Source organism: Scyliorhinus torazame, chromosome 18 (assembly GCF_047496885.1).
Source record: "Scyliorhinus torazame isolate Kashiwa2021f chromosome 18, sScyTor2.1, whole genome shotgun sequence".
NCBI lineage: Eukaryota > Metazoa > Chordata > Chondrichthyes > Carcharhiniformes > Scyliorhinidae > Scyliorhinus > Scyliorhinus torazame.
The window spans coordinates 148274014-148298920 of record NC_092724.1 but is presented as its reverse complement, the minus strand read 5'-3'; the positions used below and the strand labels follow the sequence as shown (position 1 = coordinate 148298920).

Here is a 24907-nt window from a genome sequence, read left to right as displayed (position 1 = left end):
AGGCCTCCCTCCTCTGCTCCACTGCGTCCAGGAGCGCCTCCACATCTCGTGACTGGAACCTTGGGGCTGAGCGGCGGCCAGCCATCCAGTCGGGTGTTCCGGTCGGGTGTTCCGGTCGGGTGGGGGAGAGCAGCGCGTCCTTATGAGCCGTCACGCCGTGCGGCGTGTATGATGCTGCACGGCGTGAACCACGTGCGCAAGCGCGGATCCCGTCACGTCGCTGCTAGCCCATTTCGGGCCGGAGACTTTACAACAATTTTTCCGGCGTGACGCAAGTCAGATCTGCGCCGTTTTTTGCGCCGATCGGCGGACTTTGCACCGATAACGGAGAATTTCGCCCCACAAAAGATGTCCTGCATGGGTGAATCATTTTGATGGGGAATGAACTTCAGATGTGATTTTCACTGTTGATGAATCACTAATGCAGTCAATTCAATGACATATAATAAAAGCATTCATTGAGCCATCAGTTATGCTGAGTTGCATGAAGACCTGTTTGACACATTGCCAATTGTTTAAATTCTGCCACAACTATTCAAGTAGTTACCAATGATATCTCTGCCACTTTGCTGAACGAATGGGAGAATTACCCGTTTTACTTGCATAATGTATTAAAACTAAGCTCATGCTTTCTTTTCGCCCAATAAAGAGGTATTAAATCATGCTTGGGTAGTTCCTCTGGATCTACTTGCTAAATAAGTAAATTCCAAGAGCCGGTGCAGACTCGATGGGCCGAATGGCCTCCTTCTGCACGGTAAATTCTATGAAATAAACAAGAGAACCGTGAACTCAGACTATACAAATAGTGTTATTCACATTTATTGAAACAATGATCCAACTTGGGAAATCCAATGCATAGTAGGACACCACAACATAATTTGGTACTGACCTCTGCCTAAATAATAGTGCTGGATGTAGATTCATCAGTGGGCTAGAACGTATGTATTGTATGAATCCACAGCATGTTGCTTCACATAGCAATATACTTGAATTTTATTAACCATGACTGTCCCCATGTCTGTGCTCTGGTATAGAGAAAGCAGACTGTCCTATGCAAAGTGAGAATTTGGTGTAGTGGAGATCTCACAATGTAGTTCACCTCACTTATATCAGGCAGGTTAGCATAACAATGGCATTACATTTGCCTGTACTGATTATTGGGTTTCTTTCACGGTAAAAAGATTGCAAATGCCCAGATGTGACTAACCTTGAGACATGGGCTGGGATTCTCCGACAGATCCATGGGGGGAGGCGCGAATCCCACCCTGCCGCCGGCTTCCCTATTCTCCGGCGCCGTTTTTCGGGCGCCTGCGGGATTCCCGCCGCGCCGGTCGGGGGCCGTTGGCAGCAGCCCCCCTGGCGATTCTCCGGGCCCTGATCGGCTGAGAGGCCAACGAGTTTGGCCCAGTCCCGCCGGCGTGGATTACTCACCTCCCACATGGCGGGACCTAGAAGGTAAGTGTGCGGGGGCCATCCTGGAGGGGGTGGGCAGGGGGGGGGGGGGTGGGATCTGACTCCGGGGGGGCCCCCACAGTGGCCTGGCCCGCGATCGGGGCCTACCTATCGGCGGGCGGGCTGGTTCCGTGGGGGCCTACTTTACTCCGCGCAGGCCCCTGTAGGGCTCCGCCATAGTGCCCGGGGGCCGGCGCGGAGAAGGTAAATGTGCAAACTCACGCAGGCCGTTCGGCGCCGGCTGGAGCTGCACGAACCACTCCGGCGGCAACCTAGCCGCTGAGAAAGGGGAGAATTCCTCACTTTCGGGGGCCGTTGACACCGGAGTGGTTGGCGCCGGTTTTCACACCGGCGTGGGGACATAGCCCCATTATTGGAGAATCCCGCCCGTAGAGGTTGGAGAGCAGTTACCATTCTCATTAAAAGGCATTCAGAAGTGTCTGCACAAAAAAGTACAGTAACAGTGTGGAATGCAGTTAAGACTGACATTTAAAATAGTGCGTCTGAATTTATGTGGAAAAGGGAACAAACCTTCAGATTTTGTAAGATAAGGGAACACTTGGTGTGGGTGGTGGGGCGCAGGAAGAAATGAAATGAAAAATCGCTTATTGTCACAAGTAGGCTTCAAATGAAGTTACTGTGAAAAGCCCCTAGTCGCCACATTCCGGCGCCTGTTCGGGGAGGCTGGTACAGGAATTGAACCGTGCTGCTGGCCTGCCTTGGTCTGCTTTCAAAGCCAGCGATTCAAAGCCCTGTGCTAAACCAGCCCCCAATGGGTGTAGGTAGTAAAATGTAGAACTCAGCTGATCTTTCTCAGCTTTAGCATCAAGTTAATAGTCATTGCTTTGTTTAATTTCTCTTTATATATATACACCATGATGTTTGTTTGTTAAAAGAAAATGTGAAATCTTGTGGGATAGTTCTGTAAGTTAATTCCTAATTGTTCGGATTTCAGTTAATATAACCCCGGACAGGATTGTAACAGTACCTTTATCTGTTTGATCTCATATGCCACGTTCTGGCTGGGATATCCATACAGGTCATTCCCACTATTCACTTCTTTACTTGAAATCACTTTCGCCTTGATCACTGGTTTAAAAAAAAGAGATTAATTAATTAATTTCCAGTAAAAGAACGATTAGGAATATAGTTTAAGTAATTATGGCATCAGAAGGAGCAATTTCCCATTTGAGATGATCAAGTAGAATTCTTTGAGAAGACACATCCATCTCAAGAGATAAGGAGCAATAAGAAAATACAAGCAGATGTCCTCTGGCAATGCTCAGATTAGGTCTGTTCTTACTGAAATCACAAAATTGTTAAAGCACAGGGCGAGGCCATTCAGCCCATCGTCTCACCAAATGAGCAATTTACACAGTGCCATTCTCCCAGTAACCCTCCACATTCGTCCTTTTTCAGTTAGCACTCTGATTCCCATTTGAATGCTTCGACTGAATCTGCCTTAAGGATCAGAAGAATTATACCTTGTGACTCACAACATAGTGTTCTGCTAACAAAATACATTTGGTGTTTCTTTAAGAGCACACCATGTAATTTACAGTGTCAAAGAGTAATGGAGACAATTATCCAAAGCAGAAATCAGATTAATAATAATCTTAATTAAAGTAAGCTTACATTAACACTGCAATGGAGTTACTGTGAAAAGCCCCTAGTCGCCACATTCCGGCACCTGTTTGGATACACTGAATGTCCAATTCACCCAACAGCACTTCTTTCGGGACTTTTGGGAGGAAACCCACGCAGACACAGGGAGAACGTGCAGACTCCGCAGAGTGACCCAAGCTGGGAATCGAACCTGGGACCCTGGCACTGTGAAGCAACAGTGCTAACCACTGGGCTACCGTGCCGCCCATAGCCTCAATGTTATGTTTTCTTCACATAAAATGTGCCACCTGTAATGGATCAAAACAAATCAGTGCCTATCCAAGGTCCAGTAAAGGCCGATTGCGCTCACCAGATTTTCTTGTGAAAGAGGCAAGACTGCATTCCCCAAAACATTTTTAATAACAATAATCTTTATTATCGTCACTTTATTATTAACACTGTAATGAAGTTACTGCGGAAAAACTCCTAGTTGCAACATTCCGGCGTCTGTTTGGGTACACAGAGGGAGAATTCAGAATGTCCAAATTACCTAACAAGCACATCTTTCGGGACTTGTGGGAGGAAACCGGAGCAGACACGGGGAGAACGTGCAGACTCCGCACAGACAGTGACCCACGCTGTGAATCGAACCTGGGACCCTGGTGCTGTGAAGCAACAGTGCTAACCACAAAGTCAATTACAATATCCTATTGTTTATAGCTTGTTGCCTTCCTTTCACAAAGTAAGGCAGATGTTTCTCAAGTAACAGAAATAGATTGACGTCTCCAATACTCAGGGTTTAATGGAAACATTTCTCAGTGTCATTTTGGGCACGATTGGCGGGGCCTTTCACGGCGGCTGCATTGGCGAGATTGTGGCCCATATTTCACGGCACTTTAGTGCCAGAAATGAGCTCCATGGTTACTGGCTGTTTCGCGTTTGATTCGGCAGACCTGGTTCAGACCTGCTCCTTGCTTTGGGGATACAGACCTGGACAGGCTACTCGATTGAAGACAGGACATCATGTTGTTGTCCCCCCCCCCTGCCCAAGAGGGTTGGAGTACCAGCAGCAGAGTCAGCAATACTGCCTGGGTGGCAGTGGCAACGGCTGTCAGTGCAGGCAGCATGACCAGAGGATCAAATACAATGTCAGAAGACGACCAATGACCACCAAGTGTAAGTTACCCCCTCTCTCCTGGCATCAGTTCCGCCAGCCATCCCTCAAATTACTAGCTGATGTCTCTCACTAACCTCACATCCGATATTTGTGCTTGCTCCTCAGAACCACTGGCAACCACCAGCACATTTATGTCCAGCTGCGGTGCCCACACATGCCATTTACTATAGACCCCCCCCGATCCATCAAACATGCGGATCACAATGCCCTCTCGGTGTCCCTGCAGGGGCTAATAGCCCATAATAAGCAGGAAAGGGCCAGGATGGGGAAGAGAGAAAAAAAGTAGAGAGGAGAGAGAAAAAAAAACAGAGAGAGAGAAAAATAGAGAGAGGAGCGAGAGAAAAAAAAAAAAAAGAGGACAAAAAAAGAGGAGAGAGGAGGGGAGAGAGAAAAAAAAGAGAGAGGAGAGAGAGGAAAAAGAACAAAAAGAGAGAGAGGAAAAAAGGAGGAGAGAGAGAAAAAAGAGAGGAGAGAAAGAAAAAAAGAGAGGAGAGAGAGAAAAATAGAGAGAGGAGCGAGAGAAAAAAAAAAAGAGGACAAAAAAAGAGAGGAGAGAGGAGGGGAGAGAGAAAAAAAAAAAGAGAGAGGAGAGAGAGGAAAAAGAACAAAGAGAGAGAGGAAAAAAGGAGGAGAGAGAGAAAAAAGAGAGGATAGAAAGAAAAAAGAGAGGAGAGAGAGAAAAAAAGTGAGAGGAGAGAAGAGAGAAAGAAAAGAGAAAGAAGAAAGAGAAAAAAGCGAGAAGAGAGTGAGAGAAAAAGAAAGAGGAGGAGAGAAGTGGAGAGAGGAGGAGGAAAGACAGAGAGAGAAAGAAAAAGAGAGAAAAAGCAGTCACTGACAGCGAGGTTGGCATCCGCCATAGGAGGTGAGGATCTACTTTCCCTTTACCCAGATGACCTGTCTCAAGTGAGTTGCTCATGTCAAACAAAATGATCCTTCCCTCTCACTGATCACATGTCCATTGTCTCGCAGGGTCTCCATCCAATGAGGCCGGACCATCCAGAGTCGTTCCCCCCATGCCATCCAAGAGACCACCTCAGAGGAGAGCTCAGAGGACACCACCATTGAGGTGTCACAGCTATCACTCCCACCTTCCACCTGCGTAGAGCCACACACTTCGGTGGGTGACATTAGTTGTCAGATTTCTTGGGCACAATCTGGTGAGCACCACACAGTTGGTGATGCTCATCAGATGGAAGCAGTAACATCCAAGGGAGTCAGCAGTCGGAGGTCTGCTGGTCCCAGTCAGATGCCGAGCCTCTAGACAAGGTTTGCCCGGAGCTGATGCAGATGAAGGGACACAACCCTGATATTCAGGAGATGTCACTGCCATTCCAGTAAATGCATAGCCGATTGGAGGAGTCCCAAAGGCTACGGATGCAGGAAATGTCAAAAGTTCACAATTAAAACTTGTTACATCCAATACATTTGAAACCTGTGTCACGTTACTTTTCACAGCGCGCCTGCCTGCACCCCATCCCCTATTGCCCTCTGCTCCCCCCACCACCCAGGCACAGTGGTCGAAGATCAAACGCCCCGGTGCAGAGCCCTTTCAGAGAATGGGTGTGAGCACGCCATCAGCAGAAAGACAGGAGGGCATAAAGTGAGCAGCACCAGAGCTAACCTCACAACTAGTTTATCATCACGCTTTGTATATTGACCTGCTCACAGTGCCAACACAGATCTACCTTGAGATCATTGTACACAGACCCTTGGGAGGGTGGAACAGGGTAGTCAGATGGTGGTGGTGGTGGTGGTGGGGGAGGGAGAGGCAGAGCTGATGGACAAAACCTCGTCCTGTGAGAATCGGGTGAGGATGAGGGCCGCCAACTCCTCCTGTGGGTCCTCCCAGAGCTTATCCTCCATCCCCTCCTGGTCAGTCTCCTCCTCAAACAAGGCGGCATTACCCTCCACCTCCACCATGTTGTCCGCTGCTGTGCCAGGTTGTGGAGGGCACAGCAAACCACCACAAAACAGGAGACGCCCTTGGGCTGTGAGGGGCGTGTGTACTGCAGTGCACCACCAGAGTAGTCCAGGCATCAGAACCACATTTTGAGCAGTCTGATGCACCGTTCAATGACAGCACAGGTAGCAGAATGGGCCTCATTATAAATCGGGTTTCCATCTCGGTCGCCGGCTTCCGCACTGGTGTCATCAGCCAAGACCTCAGTGAGTAGCCCTTATCCCCCAAGAACCAACCCATCATCCTGGGGTGGTCCTAGAACCTGAGCCAATGGGGGGAAAAAAAAGAAAAAGAGAAAACCGGTGGGAAGCGAAACGCAGGGTCAACAATTGCCATTGCAAATACTGCACGAAGGAAAAAGGAAAGGAAACTGCGATGTATGTATGTAAATAGTTGAAGCCGATCTATGTGTAAATTGTTTCAGTTTTACTTTTTTTTGTTGTTCTCTTTTTTCTTCTCTTCATCTCCTATTGTTTGTTCATATTTATATTCGTTTCGTATACCAAAATCAATTAAAAAATTTTTTTTTTTTTTTTTTTTTTTTAAAGCTCAATACCTAGTCTGTGCAGCTGGAGGGGAACACACTGGTTCAGACTGAGCCTGAGAAAATATGGTTAGATCCCACCCTCAGACAATGCTGATTTTAAAAAATTTAACTCTTGACAGACTACACAATTACATTTTCTTTTTCAATATGCAGCTGAATTGGATTGGTTAATAGCTTCAACCAAAAGGTAGGACTTCTGCAACAAATACATATGTCCTTGAACTACTCACAGGCAACACTTTAGATCAGAGTAGAAAAGGGAAAACAAAAAAAGTGATAGTATCTATGCTGCTTGGTAATTTCTCATATTCCAAGTGTACTGTTCATTGGAGAGGGCTTTTGAAATGGTTTAAGAAATATCCTCAATGCCAATGTAGACAAATATGTTTTTTCAAATGAGCAGTCGATAGTCGCACTGTTCCACTTGGCGAAGAATTCTGTGGTCCTTAGTTGTACCCATTATGCATTGATGTGCACGGTGTGAGTTCTACAATGAGTGTGTAGCACTTGTTATGTGTGTAGCACTTCTAAGGTGAAACCATTCTTAGAGATTATTGCACTGTTATGTTGGAAATTGTGGAGGCACAGCAATGAAGATGAAGAAGAAATCGCTTATTGTCACAAGTAGGCTTCAAATGAAGTTACTGTGAAAAGCCCCTAGTCGCCACATTCCAGCGCCTGTTCGGGGAGGCTGGTCCGGGAATTGAACTGTGCTGCTGGCCTGCTTTGGTCTGCATTCAAAGCCAGCGATTTAGCCCTGTGCTAAAACAGCCCCTAAACCAGCCAGTCATTCTGAATACCTACAGGGTGGGCACAATACAAACCAGCATACCATTGGTGGCAATATGGAAGCTGTGCAAATAAGCTTGTTGCTGGTCACCTATTTTCAAATGAGTCTCAGTTTCATTTTTGCAGCCGATGCTGCAGATCCAAGGTGCCAGGAATTGTGTCCCCTTTTGTTATTAGCCAATTAGGAAACGGGCATTTAAAAATATCCAAACATTTTCTTCTAGCAATACACATCAAGCATGGAATTAAACAGGAGTATAAATGCAGAATTGCTATCATTCTCGCCTGTAAATGTTTTACACGACACCCAAGAGAATTTTCACACAATAATTTATTGTATTAGTTATTTCACAGGGCTCTTTTATGCCAAGGACACATGTAATTTTGATTTCATAAAATCTACTTGCAGAATAAGGCTTAAATTTTAACTAGGAAATGCTTGACTGATAGACAGAGTGCCAACTGGCTTCTCATCGTCACATTTGTGTAATTAATTAGGCTTAAGTTATCAAATTGTACTGTACATAGGTTTAGTGTTGAAAGGTCTTCTGTATTATTGGCATGTTGTTGAGAAATATCTAAGTTGACATCTCTTGTAAGTGTAAAATACTGTTTTAAGATGGGGAATGGGCTCCAGTGAGTCCAGCATTAGCAATAAACAGAAGCCAAAACTGGAGTATTGATTGGCTAAAAGGATGGACTGACAGCGAGAAGTGAAAGAAAAGAGCATACATTAGCCAAGGTTAGTTTGTTGTAAGGAAGCCATAAGTAGTTCTCCCATTGGTCAAGAATTGTAAATGTAGGACAAAATCTTCAATCCTCATTCACAGCGGATTTTCCAGTACCACTGAGAATTAACGGAGTTTTGGCTAGAACGCCAAATTTTCCAATCTCACCGCAATGGGTCCCGCCACGGACAAGACCGGAGAATCTCACCCACAAGGTATAGGTTGAGTTTAGGCTGTTGCAGGGAAGCCATAGGCTCATGAATTACAAATATTTGGGGAAAGTATTGGACAGAGATGTTCACAGACTTGGACTGAATGGTGCAAAAGCGGCGGTCAAAAAAGGGTATAAAAATAGGGGAGCAGCACTGGAGTCTTCACGTTCGCCTGGGGATAGCAATGGTATCAAGACACTTACTGATATGAAAACTGGCTTAAATCCAGCAAATTCACAACCACCATGGAAATAGATGGGGCCACAGAACGATTAACTGTTCAGCATTTTCATTGCCTGGACTGTGGAACAGCGCAGTCATGATATGGTCACTGACAATAATTTGCTGCAAATTGTGCACCATAACAATAGCATATGCCACAAATTACTATCATTACTCTATGGTGTAACTTTTCAACAAATAAAGTCCCAAATTTGAAAAAATCAAACTGATATTGGACATGAACAGGACCATAGAACAGAAGACATAGGAGCAGAAGTAGACATACAACCCCTTAAGGCTGTTCCACCATTAAAATATGGTTGATTTTCTGCCACAACTCAATTTTCCCACTCGCTTCACACATGCCAGGATTCTGAGAGAACCATTTCATAGCATTTTCAATTTGATTTAACAGAGTGGGTCAGGGGATGCACACCCAAGTTACAACCACCATGAATACACATGAAACCACGCCATTGCCAGATCAGAATTCTCAGTCTTGAATGTACTCAATTCTGGAGCAATTACAACCCTAACTAGGATAGAGAATTCCAAAGATCACAATCCTGACTGAAGAAACTTCTCTTCATCTCAATCCCAAATGGCCAGTCTTATCCTTGGACCGAGTCCCTGCCGAGGAAACAACCTCAGTGGCTACCCGGTCAAGCCCCTTCAGAATTTTGTACAATGCAAAGAGATCACCTTTCATTCTTCTAAACTTCACCGAGTGTAGGTCTTGCATCATAGGACAACCCTCTCGTGCAACATTGACATTCCACCAAGGCAAGTATTTGTTCATTTGTTGGTGTCACATTCTTCCCAGAGTGGAGCAGTGGTTAGCACTGCTGCCTCACAGCGCTGAGGGTCTGGGTTTGATCCTGGCCATGTGGAGTTTGCACATTCTTCCAGTGTTTGTGTGGGTCTCACCCCCACAACGCAAAGATGTGCAGGAACATACTAAATTGCCCCTTTATTAGAATTTAAAAAAAACCAATTCCTCCCAGAAGGTTGGTTGATATGGATCTCCACCTCTGACTCTCCTGACCTCCCCTTACACATTCTGCATGGCATCCAGCTCCCTACATCTAACATCCATTTTTCTCCTCTGCATCCTGCTCCTATGTTTTCTGTCAAACTTCCTCTCCAATAACTCGGTCTACCATTTCCTCTAATGTGACCAAAGTATTGCATCTTTCTCCCTTTGATGTTATGCACTAACCTCTTTTCTCCAATCACTTCCAACACTACCTCATTAGCTTCCATGCAAGTATATCCTTCTTTATACATGGAGACCAAACTAAGCTCATGGTGAGGTCACACCAAAGCCTTATTTCCTGCCAAAAGAGGCTCTATTTCTTGTACCCCAATACCCAAGCAATAAAGGCTGTACCTCCATTCTAAACTTTGTGTTCCTTACACAAGTGCACCCAAGTTTTACTGTACATCACTTGGGCAGCACGGTAGCACAAGTGGCTAGCACTGTTGCTTCACAACGCCAGGGTCCCAGGTTCGATTCTCAGCTTGGGTCACTGTCTGTGCGGAGTCTGCACATTCTCCCCGTGTCTGCGTGGGTTTCCTCCGGGTGCTCCGGTTTCCCCCCCACAGTCCAAAGATGTGCAGGTTAGATGGATTGGCCATGATAAATTTCCCTTAGTGTCCAAACAAAAAATGTTAGGAGGGGTTATTGGGTTATGGGGATAGGCTGGAAGTGAGGGCTTAAGTGGGTCGGTGCAGACTCGATGGGCCGAATGGCCTCCTTCTCCACTGTATATTCTATGTATCTATGTATTAACATTTAAGTGATTAATGCCTTTAAAAAAACTGCTTTACTACCAAGGCGAATAACCACATTCCCCACATTATACTTCACCTGCCACCTTGTTGTTCACTCATTTAGCTGATCTATATCTCTTTGTCGCCTCTTTGTTCTCATCACAGTTCACATTCCCACCTCTCTTTGTATTGCGAGCAAACTTTGATTCTTGGTTTTTTTTGTCGAATTCCTCAATATAGAGTGTAAATAGCTGAGGTCACAACATTGATCCTTGTGGCATTCCACTAGTTACAGTCTGTCAACCTGAAAATACTTCATTTATCCCTACTCTGTACATGACCCACTCTTTCATCCATGCTATTATATTTCCCCGAACTACATTAGCTTTTTTCCCGGTGTACTAACCTTTTGGTAGGCAACTTTTTTAATGCCTTTTGGATATCCAAGTGTATTTTTTTTACTGGTTCATCCTGATCTACATTACTCGTAACATCCTCAAAAACGCCTAACATTTGCCAAAACACAATTTCGAAGTGCATTGTTAAATCTTCCTTAAAGTAAGTTCCAGCATAAATTTCCTCAATCTTCTTAGCTCCTTAGTTTCCCTCTTTCTTGTACCTAATTTGTGTCTTCTCAGGTGAAGATAGACATAAAATATTTGTTCGACTTCTCTGCTATTTCCTCATTCCCCATAATTATTGTTCCCTGAATGTTGAATATATCTTTCTGAAAGATGGAATTTGTCAAGTTTTTCTCCTGCCTAAAAATCCATGACGCTATTTTGTAAGTCAAATTCTCATCAACTTCCCCCAGAAACTTCTCACTGAGCCAACTGATCTTACTGGAATTCAGACTTCCACATGAATGTTTTCAAACTCCATTCTCAAAAAACATGCCTTAGAATCTTCTTTTAAACACCATTTTCAATCGGATGATGTTACCAAGAATCCACTTCCAGAATTTCAATCTCTCCTTTCAGTATTCCTGTGTCTTGGATTGCCACATGCATTCAAGTTTCCACACAATCTCTCAGGTATCCAGCCATGCCAACAGAATACCACTGCTTCACAGCTGCATTAACGTGTCACCAATTTAAGGATTAATTCAGATATCTGGCTTCTTGCTAGCGAACTTCACCAGGTCAGCACATTTCAGCTCTATCTTTACGTGGGAACCCCTCTCTGCCTCTTTCTTTAATTTCAGTGAACAGTATCTTGTTCAGATTCTAGTTCTTTTGTTCCTTTGTCTTCAATCTTCCTGGGTCTTCTCTTTCATTCCCTGGTTTCTAGAACTGTTGGTTCTTTTGGGACTTGCTTTCTGCCCCTTACTCCATTGTCTTGCCTCTGCTGGCAGTTTCTGTGAAAGTGACTTTCTTCATCAGGTATCTAGTTCCAACTGAACCACAAGTGCATATGCTTTTTAGTGTGGGCCCCTGGTTGTTAAGCAGCCTACTCTTTTTTTAAACCCGGTATGTTTTCAATGAAACCAAATCCCACAGTCACTTTTGTTTAATATGAGCTAAGTTTTCACCCTTACACAAAAACACAAAATTAAACGTACTTGAAACTCTACCATATTACTACTACCCACAAATAGGAACCTAGATAATTTAAACTCTCTCTTTCCTAATGTCACCATGTCCCTGCCAAAAATATATATCACTTTAATATAATCTAATTAAATTGGTTTCAACTTAATTGTCATTGATCTCAATGGAGAATTAGCAATCTTCCTAATGCTGGATGCCATTTCCAATTTCAGCTCTGACTTTTATCATAGTAACATAGGAGGTTTGTGCAAAAATAAAGCATGTCCTACAAAAGGTAACTATAGACTCAGAAACACTAAATATTGCACAATTAATTGCTTATATGATTTTAAAAAAAGAAATGCAAGGAACCTAGTGGCAAAATTCATGCATATTAAGAATAATGCAAATTTAAAAAGATGTTCAGAAGAAACAACAGATCTTTAATATGTGCCCCTAGTCTGATACCTCACAGGAGGCTTCGATAAATGATGATGATGAAGCAGGGTAGGAGGAGGCTTTGTGGAATGTAATTAGATCAGTTGGGTTGAATTGCCAATTTCTGTGCTATAAAATCTAAGTCATAATGGTTACCAACATTTGGAAATTACGCCATGGGATTAAATGGAAGGACCAGTGAAGGTATTTGTCTGGAATTTCTGTCTGTTATTTCAGTCGAGGCAATAATCTATTTATTTCATCTGGATACTGCCACCAGCAGATTGGAAATTTCACTGCTTATGAAGTATTGCATTTTGGAGAAGAAAGGAATAAATGAGCAGCAGTATGAACGGTGTGTTGAATAAAATGTGTATATTTTTTAAACAATGCAATTCTGGTAGTAAGTGGTAGTAAGTCGTTTTTCTGTTTTCTAACTCCCCAACCCCCCCCCCACCTAAGGAGTCACCGCTATGATTCATTTTTTTCACAATAACAGATTTGTTAAGTATGTGTTTCTGGGCAGCACTCCATGCAGCAGGATGGAGGCGACAAGATCTTGTTGCTGATATACTGTACACATACCCATGGGGTTCCCCTCAACCATGCCATAGGGCAGGACCTGAATTTTCCATTACAGTTTTTGGGCAAGATCCAGACAACTGCTGATTTTGCTAACTCTTTGTCCAACATCTAAACGCTGGAAAAATTCAACTTTTTGAAATGCTGCCTAATAAAAAGCAAAGCAGTGTGATTTCCTAGAAGTACAAACATAGAAGAGCTAAATGCAAGTCAGATTGCATTTCGATGCCTGCTCAAAATATCCCAACCAGTGCTGATCTTCGCTTTGCAGTCCAGTAAAGTCATAATTTGAAGAAGTTGCAATAATTTTTTAGTAACCAGAGTTTGAAAGTTTAACACTTGAAAATCTGGCTACATCAGGGACGCATCAAACCTATCAATAGAATGCATGTTGCAGAAGAAATGATTCAAAGGCTGATAAATTGAATTAATTTGTCACTTCAGATTTTTGTAAGAATGGTACCTCTTGAAACATTTTTAAATGCACTGAATTAAAATGTGATGCATTCTATTTTCAAATAACAACACAGGGTAACTCAAGTGCCGTTGACAAATGATAATTTGGATGCTAGACAAAAGATAAAATTAGTTTCACCGTGTAAAATAGTGGAAGTTTCACTAAATAATGGATTGGATTTTAACTAGAACCACCTGAGGTAATGGACGTAACAGCATCCAAGAGTGTATCCTTTCTGTGGTGACTCGATAAACACTCTGCAAGCTTCCAGTAGGTATAAAGGAGTTTATTACCAAAAGGCAAAGGCTGGTAATTATTCAGGCACAGAATGCAATAGGATGGGTCTTCTCTCTTCGACTCCTGGGTCCACACTCCCTGCGCCACTGCTCCCAGGGCCCAGCGCAAACTCCCGATTGGCCGGGGTTCACGCACTCCCGCGCGATTGGCCCCAAGCTGGCTACACAGTCCTCCAGACTGAGAGTGCTGGGAGCCTCACCAAGAGATGGGCATGAAATGCCGCAAGATGAACGATCTCTTTTGAGCAGCTCAGGTGAGTAACCACCTGTGCCCCCAGCATCACACCCGTCCCGCACATCTGCACCTTATCCCCGAGAGATGAATAAAACCCCACCTGCCTGCATCTCCCTTACAGCCCACCCTCTATGAAATCCCAACATACATATTGTCCTCTTTGGCCTTGCCCACATATGCCACCAGTTACAAACCCCCCATAAAACTCACGTCCCAGCATCTCACTATGCCCTTTCTCTGTCCCGAAGGATAGAGCGTCCCATGATCGCCAGGAGCTCCAGGAGGACAGAAGGGGCCATTCCAGATATTCAGAGCAAGATCCCCTCTGAGGAATGGGCCCTGCAACTCTCCGGGGGGGGGGGGGGGGGGGGGGGGCAAGGATAGGGCAGTGGCAACAGAGCTCATCTCATAGTGAGGAGGAATGACGTAATACGCAAATCGAATGAGGGCCTGACCTTGATTTTCGCAGTGAAGAAATTCAATCCATACGCCTATGGTCAATACTTTTACGATAGTCACAGACCATGAACTACTGTTTGGCCTCCTTGTGGAGGACAGAGCGATCCTTCCTGTCGCCTCAGCTCGGATTCAACGCTGGACACTATTGTTGGTAGCTTATGAGTATTCCTTCGGGCACCACCCATAAATCCCTACAGTGCAGAACGAGGCCATTCGACCCATCGAGACAACACTGACACCGAAAGAGCATCTGTAACCCCATAACCTCACCTAAGGGGCAATTTAGAATGGCCAATCCATCCAACTTGCTCATCTTCGGACTGTGGGAGGAAACCGGACCGGCACCTGGAGGAAACCCACGCAGACACGGGGAGAACGTGCACCCTGGTAGGGTTTCTGGGTGGCACTGCCAGGGTGCCAGGGCCAAGGTGCCCATTATCGGGCCGAGGGGTGCCCTTCCCTTGAGGTGGGGTGTGGGGGTGCTCGAGGACTCCCTAAAAACAGTAAGTTGGGGGGGGGGGTTCCGGAGGTTGTGGTGGCGTGGCTGAGGGGGGTCGATAGATTGGGGCGCCATTTAAAAGTCTCTTCCAGCATTAACGTGATGAGCAGGCAGCGAGGCAAGTGTGGCCTTGATGGGAAGTTATTCGCACAGGCCCCCCAAAAATCTAAGTCCCATTTGATAGTAGGGTCGATCTTGGCGCTGCGAGCTCTGTGAAATACTTTTTGTGTTAAATCACGCCCAACATTTATGTTCGTAATCTCTTGGATCCTGAGTTGTAGTGGAAACGGTTGGCCCGGTGTCGTACAAGGTCAAGACCAGGGAGAGGACCTTAAAAAACAAAACACATTGACCATCTCAGGAGCAGGGAACCCTCTCCTGCAGAAACTGCTCCAGGTGGGATGACGCTCTCAACGTCCTTGAACGTACCTCTAGGCAGGGGACTGAACCCATGTTAAACCCAAGAGTCATCCTCAAGAGGACGAAGGAGAGAGAGAGAGAGAGAGGGAGCCGGAGAGCAGCTTGTGAAGCAGGTAAGTGTTTAAACTTACCCCCAGGTTCCAGCAGCCTTCATTTCCGGGAGCGGGAGAGAGAGAGGGAGCCGGAGTGCAGCTTGTGAAGCAGGTATGTGTTTAAACTTACCCCCAGGTTCCAGCGGCCTCCATTTCCGGGAGCGGGAGAGAGAGAGGGAGCCGGAGTGCAGCTTGTGAAGCAGGTAGGTTCTGTATACAAGTTGGCCGGTTGCTAAACCCGAGACACTACACTTGTAGTGTCCCCCACCCTTCCAGCTCCTCTAACCTAAGGGGTTTAGTGAATATAAGGTAAGCTCTTCTTTTCTTTTTTTCTTCTTCTTTTATCTAGAGGAGATGGCAGGGAAGGCAGTTCAATGTTCCTCCTGCAGAATGTTTGAGGTGAGCGACACCGTCAGTGTCCCTGCTGATTACATATGTGGGAAGTGCACCCATCTCCAGCTCCTCAGAAACCGTGTTAGGGAACTGGAGCTGGAGTTGGATGAAGTTCGGATCATTCGGGAGGCAGAGGTGGTCATAGATAGAAACTTTAGGGATGTAGTTACTCCAAAGAATAAAGACAGATGGGTGACGGTGAGAGGGGCTGGGAGGAAACAGTCAGTACAGGGATCCCCTGTGGTCATTCCCCTGAATAACAAGTATACCGCTTTGGATACTGTTGGGGGAGATGACTTACCAGGGGTCAGCCATGGGGTACAGGTCTCTGGCATTGAGTCTGCCCTGTTGCTCAGAAGGGAAGGGGGAGAGGAGTAGAGCATTAGTCATTGGTGACTCTATAGTTAGGGGGATAGAAAGGAGATTCTGTGGGAACGAGAGAGACTCGCGGTTGATGTGTTGCCTCCCAGGTGCCAGGGTCCATGACGTCTCGGATCGTGTTTTCGGGATCCTTAAGGGGGAGGGGAGCAGCCCCAAGTCATGGTCCACATAGGCACCAACGACATAGGTAGGGAAAGGGATAGGGCTGTAAGGCAGGAATTCAGGGAGCTAGGGTGGAAACATAGATCTAGGACAAACAGAGTTATTATATCTGGGTTGTTACCCGTGCAACGTGATAGCGAAATGAGGGATAGGGAGAGAGAGCAGTTGAACACGTGGCTACAGGGATGGTGCAGGAGGGAGGGTTTCAGATACCTGGATAATTGGGGCTCATTCTGGGGTAGGTGGGACCTCTACAAATGGGATGGTCTACACCTGGACCAGAGGGGTACTAATATACTGGGGGGGAAATTTGCTAATGCTCTTTGGGAGGGTTTAAACTAGGTCATCACGAGTCTGGGAACCTGAATTGTAGCTCCAATATACAGGAGGTTGAGAGTAGTGAGGTCAGGAGTAATGCTTCAAAGTTGCAGGAGTGTACCGGCAGGCAGGAAAGTGGTCTACTTTAATGGCAGGAGCATCCAAAATAAGGTGGGTGAACTTGCGGCATGGGTTGGTACCTGGGACTTCGATGTTGTGGCCATTACGGAGACATGGATAGAGCAGGGACAGGAATGGTTGTTACATGTGCCGGGGTTTAGATATTTCAGTAAGCTCAGAGAAGGTGGTATAAGAGGGGGAGGGGTGGCATTGTTAGTCAAGGACAGTATTACGGTGGCAGAAAGGACGTTCGGTGAGGACTCGTCTACTGAGGTAGTATGGGCTGAGGTCAGAAACAGGAAAGGAGAGGTCACCCTGCTGGGAGTTTTCTATTGGCCTCCGAAAAGTTCCAGAGATGTAGAGGAAAGGATTGCAAAGATGATTCTGGATAGGAGCTTAAGTAACAGGGTAGTTGTTATGGGGGACTTTAACTTTCCAAATATTGACTGGAAACGCTATAGTTCGAGCACGTTAGATGGGTCCTTTTTTGTCCAATGTGTGCAGGAGGGTTTCCTGACACAGTATGTAGATAGGCCAACGAAAGGCGAGGCCATATTAGATTTGGTACTGGGAAATGAACCTGGACAGGTGTTAGATTTGGAGGTAGGTGAGCACTTTGGTGATAGTGACCACAATTCGATTAAGTTTACTTTAGCGATGGAAAAGGATAGGTATATACAGCAGGGCAAGAGTTATAGCTGGGGGAAAGGCAATTATGATGCGATAAGGCAAAACTTAGGATGCATAGGATGGGGAGGGAAACTGCAGGGGATGGGCACAATTAAAATGTGGAGCTGGTTCAAAGAACAGCTACTACGTGTCCTTGATAAGTATGTCCCTGTCAGGCAGGGTGGAAGTGGTCGAGCGAGGGAACCATGGTTTACTAAAGTAGTTGAATCACTTGTTAAGAGGAAGAAGGAGGCTTATGTAAAGATGAGACGTGAAGGTTCAGTTAAGGCACTCGAGAGTTACAAGTTAGCTAGGAAGGACCTAAAGAGAGAGCTAAGAAGAGTCAGGAGGGGACATGAGAAGTCTTTGGCAGGTAGGATCAAGGATAACCCTAAAGCTTTCTATAGATATGTCAGGAATAAAAGAATAACTAGGGTAAGAGTGGGGCCAGTCAAGGTCAGTAGTGGGAAGTTGTGCGTGGAGTCCGAGGAGATAGGAGAGGTGCTAAATGTATATTTTTCGTCAGTATTCACACAGGAAAAAGACAATGTTGTCGAGGAGAATACTGAGATACAGGCTACTAGACTAGAAGGGGTTGAGGTCCTTCAGGAGGAGGTGTTAGCAATTCTGGAAAGTGTGAAAATAGATAAGTTCCCTGGGCCAGATGGGATTCATCCTAGGATTCTATGGGAAGCTAGGGAGGAGATTGCTGAGCCTTTGGCTTTGATCTTTATGTCATCATTGTCTACAGGAATAGTGCCAGAAGACTGGAGGATAGCAAATGTTGTCCCCTTGTTCAGGAAGGGGAGTAGAGACAACCCCGGTAACTATAGACCAGTGATCCTTACTTCTGTTGTGGGCAAAGTCTTGGAAAGGTTGATAAGAGATAGGATGTACAATCATCTGGAAAGGAATAATTTGATTAGAGATAGTCAACACGGTTTTGTGAAGGGTAGGTCGTGCCTCACAAACCTTATTGAGTTCTTTGAGAAGGTGACCAAACAGATGGACGAGGGTAAAGCAGTTGATGTCGTGTGTATGGATTTCAGTAAAGCGTTTGATAAGGTTCCCCACGGTCGACTATTGCAGAAAATACAGAGGCATGGGATTCAGGGTGATTTAGCAGTTTGGATCAGAAATTGGCTAGCTGGAAGAAGGCAAAGGGTGGTGGTTGATGGGAAATGTTCAGCCTGGAGTCCAGTTACTAGTGGTGTACCACAAGGATCTGTTTTGGGGCCACTGCTGTTTGTCATTTTTATAAATGACCTGGAGGATGGCGTAGAAGGATGGGTGAGTAAATTTGCCGATGACACTAAAATCGGTGGAGTTGTGGACAGTGCGGAAGGATGTAACATGTTACAGAGGGTCATAGATAAGCTTCAGAGCTGGGCTGAGAGGTGGCAAATGGAGTTTAATGCAGAAAAATGTGAGGTAATTAATTTTGGAAGGAATAACAGGAAGACAGAGTACTGGGCAAATGGTAAGATTCTAGGTAGTGTGGATGAGCAGAGAGATCTTGGTGTCCATGTACATAGATCCCTGAAAGTTGCCACCCAGGTTGAGAGGGTTGTTAAGAAGGCGTACGGTGTGTTAGCTTTTATTGGTAGAGGGATTGAGTTTCGGAGCCATGAGGTCATGTTGCAGCTGTGCAAAACTCTGGTGCGGCGGCATTTGGAGTATTGCGTGCAGTTCTGGTCGCCGCATTATAGGAAGGATGTGGAAGCATTGGAAAGGGTGCAGAGGAGATTTACCAGGATGTCACCTGGTCTGGAGGGAAGATCTTATGAGGGAAGGCTGAGGGACTGGAGGTTATTGTCTTTAGAAAGAAGAAGGTTAAGAGGTGACTTAATTGAGGCATACAAGATGATCAGAGGATTGGATAGGGTGGACAGTGAGAGCCTTTTTCCTCGGATGGTGATGTCTAACACGAGGGGACATAGCTTTAAATTGAGGGGAGATAGATATAAGACAGATGTCAGAGGTAGGTTCTTTACTCAGAGAGTAGTAAGGGCGTGGTATGCCCTGCCTGTAACAGTAGTGGACTCGCCAAAATTAAGGGCATTTAAATGGTCATTGGATAAACATATGGACGATAAGGGAATAGTGTAGATGGGCTTTAGAGTGGTTTCAAAGGTCGGCGCAACATCGAGGGCCGAAGGGCCTGTACTGCGCTGTAATGTTCTATGTTCTATGTCTCAGGCTCGGAAATGGAGATGGAGGCGACCTGCAACCGGAAGCCAATATCAAGGAAGCGCGCCCATCACTGGCCCTTTGATGCTCAGCTATGAAGTGACAATCCCCCATGCGCTTCATGCCCCCAGATCTGGCTCCACTGAAGGTGGACTCAAGGCTGTGGGCAGAGGCAAAGGAGGCCTGATTGTCATGAGAGCGAGGCGGAGAATCTGGACTTGGTGTGGGAGGTGATAATCCTCCTGAGGACCGTAGTGATATCAGGGTTGTGTTGTAATTCACCGACTGACCACGAGGAGTCTCGTTAGTATATGTGAATGTTAGGGTCAGGTGACCCCTTAGACTGGCTGGAGGAAGCTGGAGAGAGGTTGCTTGTACTTGATCTTACTGGTATTCATCTGTTGTTTTGTATATAGTTTACTCACAGTAAATGTTAATAAATCGTTTATAGCTTTAGCTACAAGTGTTCTTGTAATATAAATCAGGCTATCCGACAAGAACATTACAAGAACCAAAGGCTCTTGGAGATCATCCATCTCCCGCGGAGTACAGGCTCCTATGCGAACAGGTGGACGCCCGCCCAGCAGGGACTCATTACCAAGCCCTTTAAATGTTGTCCCAGATCTGGATTTCTGTTAGTTCTGGGCTGGGACACACTTGTCATGATATTCAAACACACACATCATGATAGACACACCAACAGACAAATCAGAACACACAACACCACAACCAATGACAGAAAGATATAAAAGCACAGACACGACCCCTGGTGGTCAGTAAGAGCTGCAGAGGAGAACCAGGACACAGCTATTGCCAAAGACACTCAGGGAGACAGCACGTGCAGAGTATCCAGAACGAACTGTATTATAAGAGTTATAATAAAATAGAGTTGTACCACATACAACTGTGTTGGCTCATCTGTGCACCAGAGCACCCAACACCACATGGTACAGGAGTGGATCGATACCTGCCGGCATACCTCAGTGTACAGAGACAACCAGCAGTGCCCAGGCATGATGTACAAGCTCCCGGTTCCGCAGGCGCTCCAGTGCGACGGCGACCTCCACGAAAACTGGCGGCGATTCCGGCAAATGTTCGAGTTGTTCCTGGCGGCAGCTGAACTCAAGGACCTGGATGATAAGGAAAAAATTGAATTTCTCCTCACCGTCGCCGGTGCAAGGGCAAGAGCAATGTTCAGAAGGTTCAGGTTCTTCAGGAGGCAGCAAAGGCACGATTACCAGGCAGTCATGGGCAAATTCGCCAAGTACTGTGAAGAATACGCAATCCAATGGGGACTTAAAGGTAAGAAAAGCTGCAGTACTCACCTCGTGGCTGGGATCCCGGAGCCCGAAATCCCGGGCCTGAGAAAAGGCTGGGTCGAGGTCGGCGGCCATCTTGCTAAAGGTATAACGCTAGCACAGTTGCGCGAGAAGTGCGCAGAACCGGAAGTTTCGTTTGCGCATGCGCGAGATGCTGCGCATGCGCAGTCAAGAAAACGGCCATCGGTAAAGGAACAGCGATCTGAGCATGCGCAGTCGCTTCCTACGTGCTACATACCGAGCGTCAGGATGTCAGAGGCCCAAGACTGGATCAATTTAAAAAGGAAATGTCCCAAATCCAATTTAAAAGGGAAACGTCCCAAATCAAAAAAACAAAAATCTGTTAAAGCTGTAAAACAACCTTCCTTCACCTGGAATGACAGCACAGTGCCGCAAATTGACCCAGGAGATGAATTTAACCTCCGAAGAACCCTCCGACAAGCAGTTACCTACGCACAAGCCGATGATTCCGACCTTGAATACTTCGATGACGATTTTTACAGTGTTTCCGGACCTCGCGAGCCCAATGATAGCTCCGTGGTCCTATATGACTATGACTCGGACGAACCTTTCGTGTTGCACATTGGCGGCCCCCACATTGAATCCGACGCAGATGCGGATTCATTTTTCGGATTTGAGGATCTTCAATCCAGCAGATATGACGTTCCAACTTATCAGTACCGGATGATGCTGCAGCCTGACATTAACAGACAGGGAGCGGTGCAAGCACACGGAGAGTGCCCTGCTGCCACACAGAGGGTGGTCCACGTCCCGCTCAATGTTCCCGACTCTATGCAAGAAGACATGCAAGACTCCAGAGTGCAGTCCTCGCATGAACCAGAAGTGACTCCAGTGTCACAAGCTTCCACAGCAAGCTCGTGGACAGACTCCACAATTGCAGAAATGCAAGACTCCAGAGCGCAGTCCTTGCACGAACAAGAAGTGACTCCAGTGTCACAAGCCTCCACAGAGAGCTCGTGGACAGCCTCCACGATAGAAGCAACGCAAGACTCCAGAGCGCAGTCCTTGCACGAACAAGAAGTGACTCCAGTGTCACAAGCCTCCACAGAGAGCTCGTGGACGGACTCCACGATGGAAGGAACGCAAGACTCCAGAGCGCAGTCCTTGCAGGAACAAGACCATGAGGGTCTAGCAACCTCTCCTGACCAACCAGCGGCAGACGATGCAAGTCTGCCATGCTCCCGTGAACAGCAAGAAGGCTATAACAGCCTACCATGCTCCACTACACAGCAGCATGACCATGACGGTCTCTCATGCTACAATAAAGGGCACAGCGCTGAAGACTGTTCAAGCCCAACTGAAGACAAGCCAAAGGAATCGCCTCGTCCAAGCCCGAAGAAAAAAGGTTTATGCGCTGACCTTCAGGATCATTGTAGCCGAACAGAGATTAATAATGCTGCACGGCCACAGAAGGATGCTGAGGATTTGCTAACGAAATTAATTGAATGTTTAACTTGCAAGGAGCAGACTGAGAATTGCCAGTGTTTTAGTACGGATCGAAAAAATGGACAAGACATTGATCCTCAGGTAATGGAAATAACACAACCTGAATCATATCTACAGCAGGGACAAATGTCTCCCTTCAACACAATGCCGCAAAATCCCAACTTCGGAGACCAGCAGTTAGTCAGTAATGACTCTTCAAACCTGGAGGGGAACATTAATTGCATTGAACCTATACACACTCCACTGATTATTGAGCAGAACATTGGAGCAAGAATCCTGAGGACACCGACATCGAGTAGCCAGATAACGAATTTAAAACCCACAGCAGTTTCAAGTGAACCAAGTGTGCTTTCCACTAATGGTGAAGATGCAGATAAGGTCGACCCGATTGTCCATTGTACCACACTAACCCCAGTGATTAAGCAGTTATGTATGGGGAGTATAATGTGGGCAATTGAGAACAGTAAAAGAGAGACCGTGACCATGCCAGTCCCAGCAAAATCAGACCCAGAGACCATGAAGGCATGTACATTAAACAAAGTTACATATGAGGTACCTGAGAAGAAAAGTGAAACGGAATGTTCTTTGGAAAATGGTACAATGTCGATAGAAACAGTGGATCCTATATTCGAGACCACACATATGGGAGAATTTGGGGGTAATAAACAAGGTTCTGCAATGTCTGGGGGAAGATTTAAAGTTCCAAAGAAGAAAAGCCCAAATGAAGGACAATGGCAAGACAATGACAGTCCACCGACATGGTGTGCACCACCAGATGAAAACTCTGACAATTTACCCAACCCTAGTGAACAGCAAGCTGCTAATGACGATCTATCCACGGGATGTGAGACGAGTGACGACAGCATCCCACTTCCCATGCAAAAGGTGCAAGGTGACAGACCTCGCCTAGTGCGTACCGAGGCACTCAACGATCACGGTGGGACCACTGACGACTGCGGTGGCGGCGCACCGCTTCCACCCTCGATGGCTCGAGCCTCTCCACTGGTTGGTGCATTCCTGCATGTTCCGACTCCAGAAGTGCAGCTTCAGGGAATCTTGGCTGCCTCCAGTGAACCTGTTGGGACTCCGGACGGGGGGCATCGGCGGAAGGCAGACCGGACTCCAGATGGGGAGCAGCGAAGCGCCGACTCTGATTTGCGCACGCCAGACCTTGCTCCGGACGGGCGGTGTCGCGGCCTCGGTGATGGCACGCTCAGGGTGACGGCAGATGCCACGGCGACAGGGAATGGATCGCGTGGCAGTCCCACTGGTTCGGCAGTGGCAACCAGCACCGGCGGTCCAAGATGGACACACCAATTCGCGCCATCGCCAGACGTTGATGCGAGCAACAATTCTCTCTCCAAGGCGACATGCTTCGACGTTTCTCTGCGGAGTCGCCCTTCCGGCCCAGCAGAAGGCCGGAACCAGCGTACACGGTCTTGGCCAACTTCCACATCTGGCACAGTCATCGCCTTGCATGATATTAGTGATGGTGCTACTTCGATGGCAACGACCCATCGGCTACAAGATGCCGTCCACCACAAACATAAAAAGAAAACAGACTCCACCTTGTTCCTGGCATGCAGGGCGGATGGATTGGTGCGTAGGCGCAATCAGCGGGCTTTGTGCCGCCTTCCACGCTCGCAACTGCACCGTACGCACACGCCGGATCCTCCACTGGTTCCCAAGGATGACTTTGTGGAGATGCCACGGATCATGCCCCTTCCATCGCCACCAGAACCAAACCACAGCCAGGGCACCACTAACAAAGATGTTGAATGTTATATTTGCAAGAATGAAAAAAACCAAGCACTGCATGAAGTACAACAAATGGTAAAGTAGAGACTTCGGCGACAGCATCACCTCCAACAGTCCAAGGTGAACCAGTGTGACCCCAAATCTCCACAGCTGAACCGGCTTGAGGACCAGCCCATTCTTGAGGCGGTCACCCATTAGACTGGACTTATAACGCTGTTCATACGTTCAAAAAGTCAAACACTTCTGTATTATAACCTGTTGTTGTTTATTGTTCCAGATATCGTCTGACCGGACCAATGTTCAAGTTTTTTTTTTCTCTCGCATCCAAGTTTTGTTATGGTACAACCTTGTTAGTGTGACGCACCCAACATCGCCCCATGTAAATAGTTACGTCATAAACACACGCTGTACACAACACAAACGCACACTCTTAGATGCACTCACGACACAATTATATTTATAACCACGTAGGCACTTGTCTTTGTAAAAAGGGGGGATGTCATGATATTCAAACACACACATCATGATAGACACACCAACAGACAAATCAGAACACACAACACCACAACCAATGACAGAAAGATATAAAAGCACAGACACGACCCCTGGTGGTCAGTAAGAGCTGCAGAGGAGAACCAGGACACAGCTATTGCCAAAG

At 46.4% G+C, this 24907-nt stretch overlaps 1 protein-coding gene across 1 annotated transcript in view; it reads right to left on the bottom strand.

The window, feature by feature from the left end:
• Positions 1 to 24907, bottom strand: part of timp2a (TIMP metallopeptidase inhibitor 2a) — a 96886-nt gene that overhangs the window by 29399 nt on the left and 42580 nt on the right. The window contains exon 2 of the mRNA XM_072483569.1: positions 2441 to 2541. Coding sequence (XP_072339670.1) covers positions 2441 to 2541 — 101 coding nt within the window. The remainder of the gene's footprint in view (positions 1 to 2440; positions 2542 to 24907) is intronic.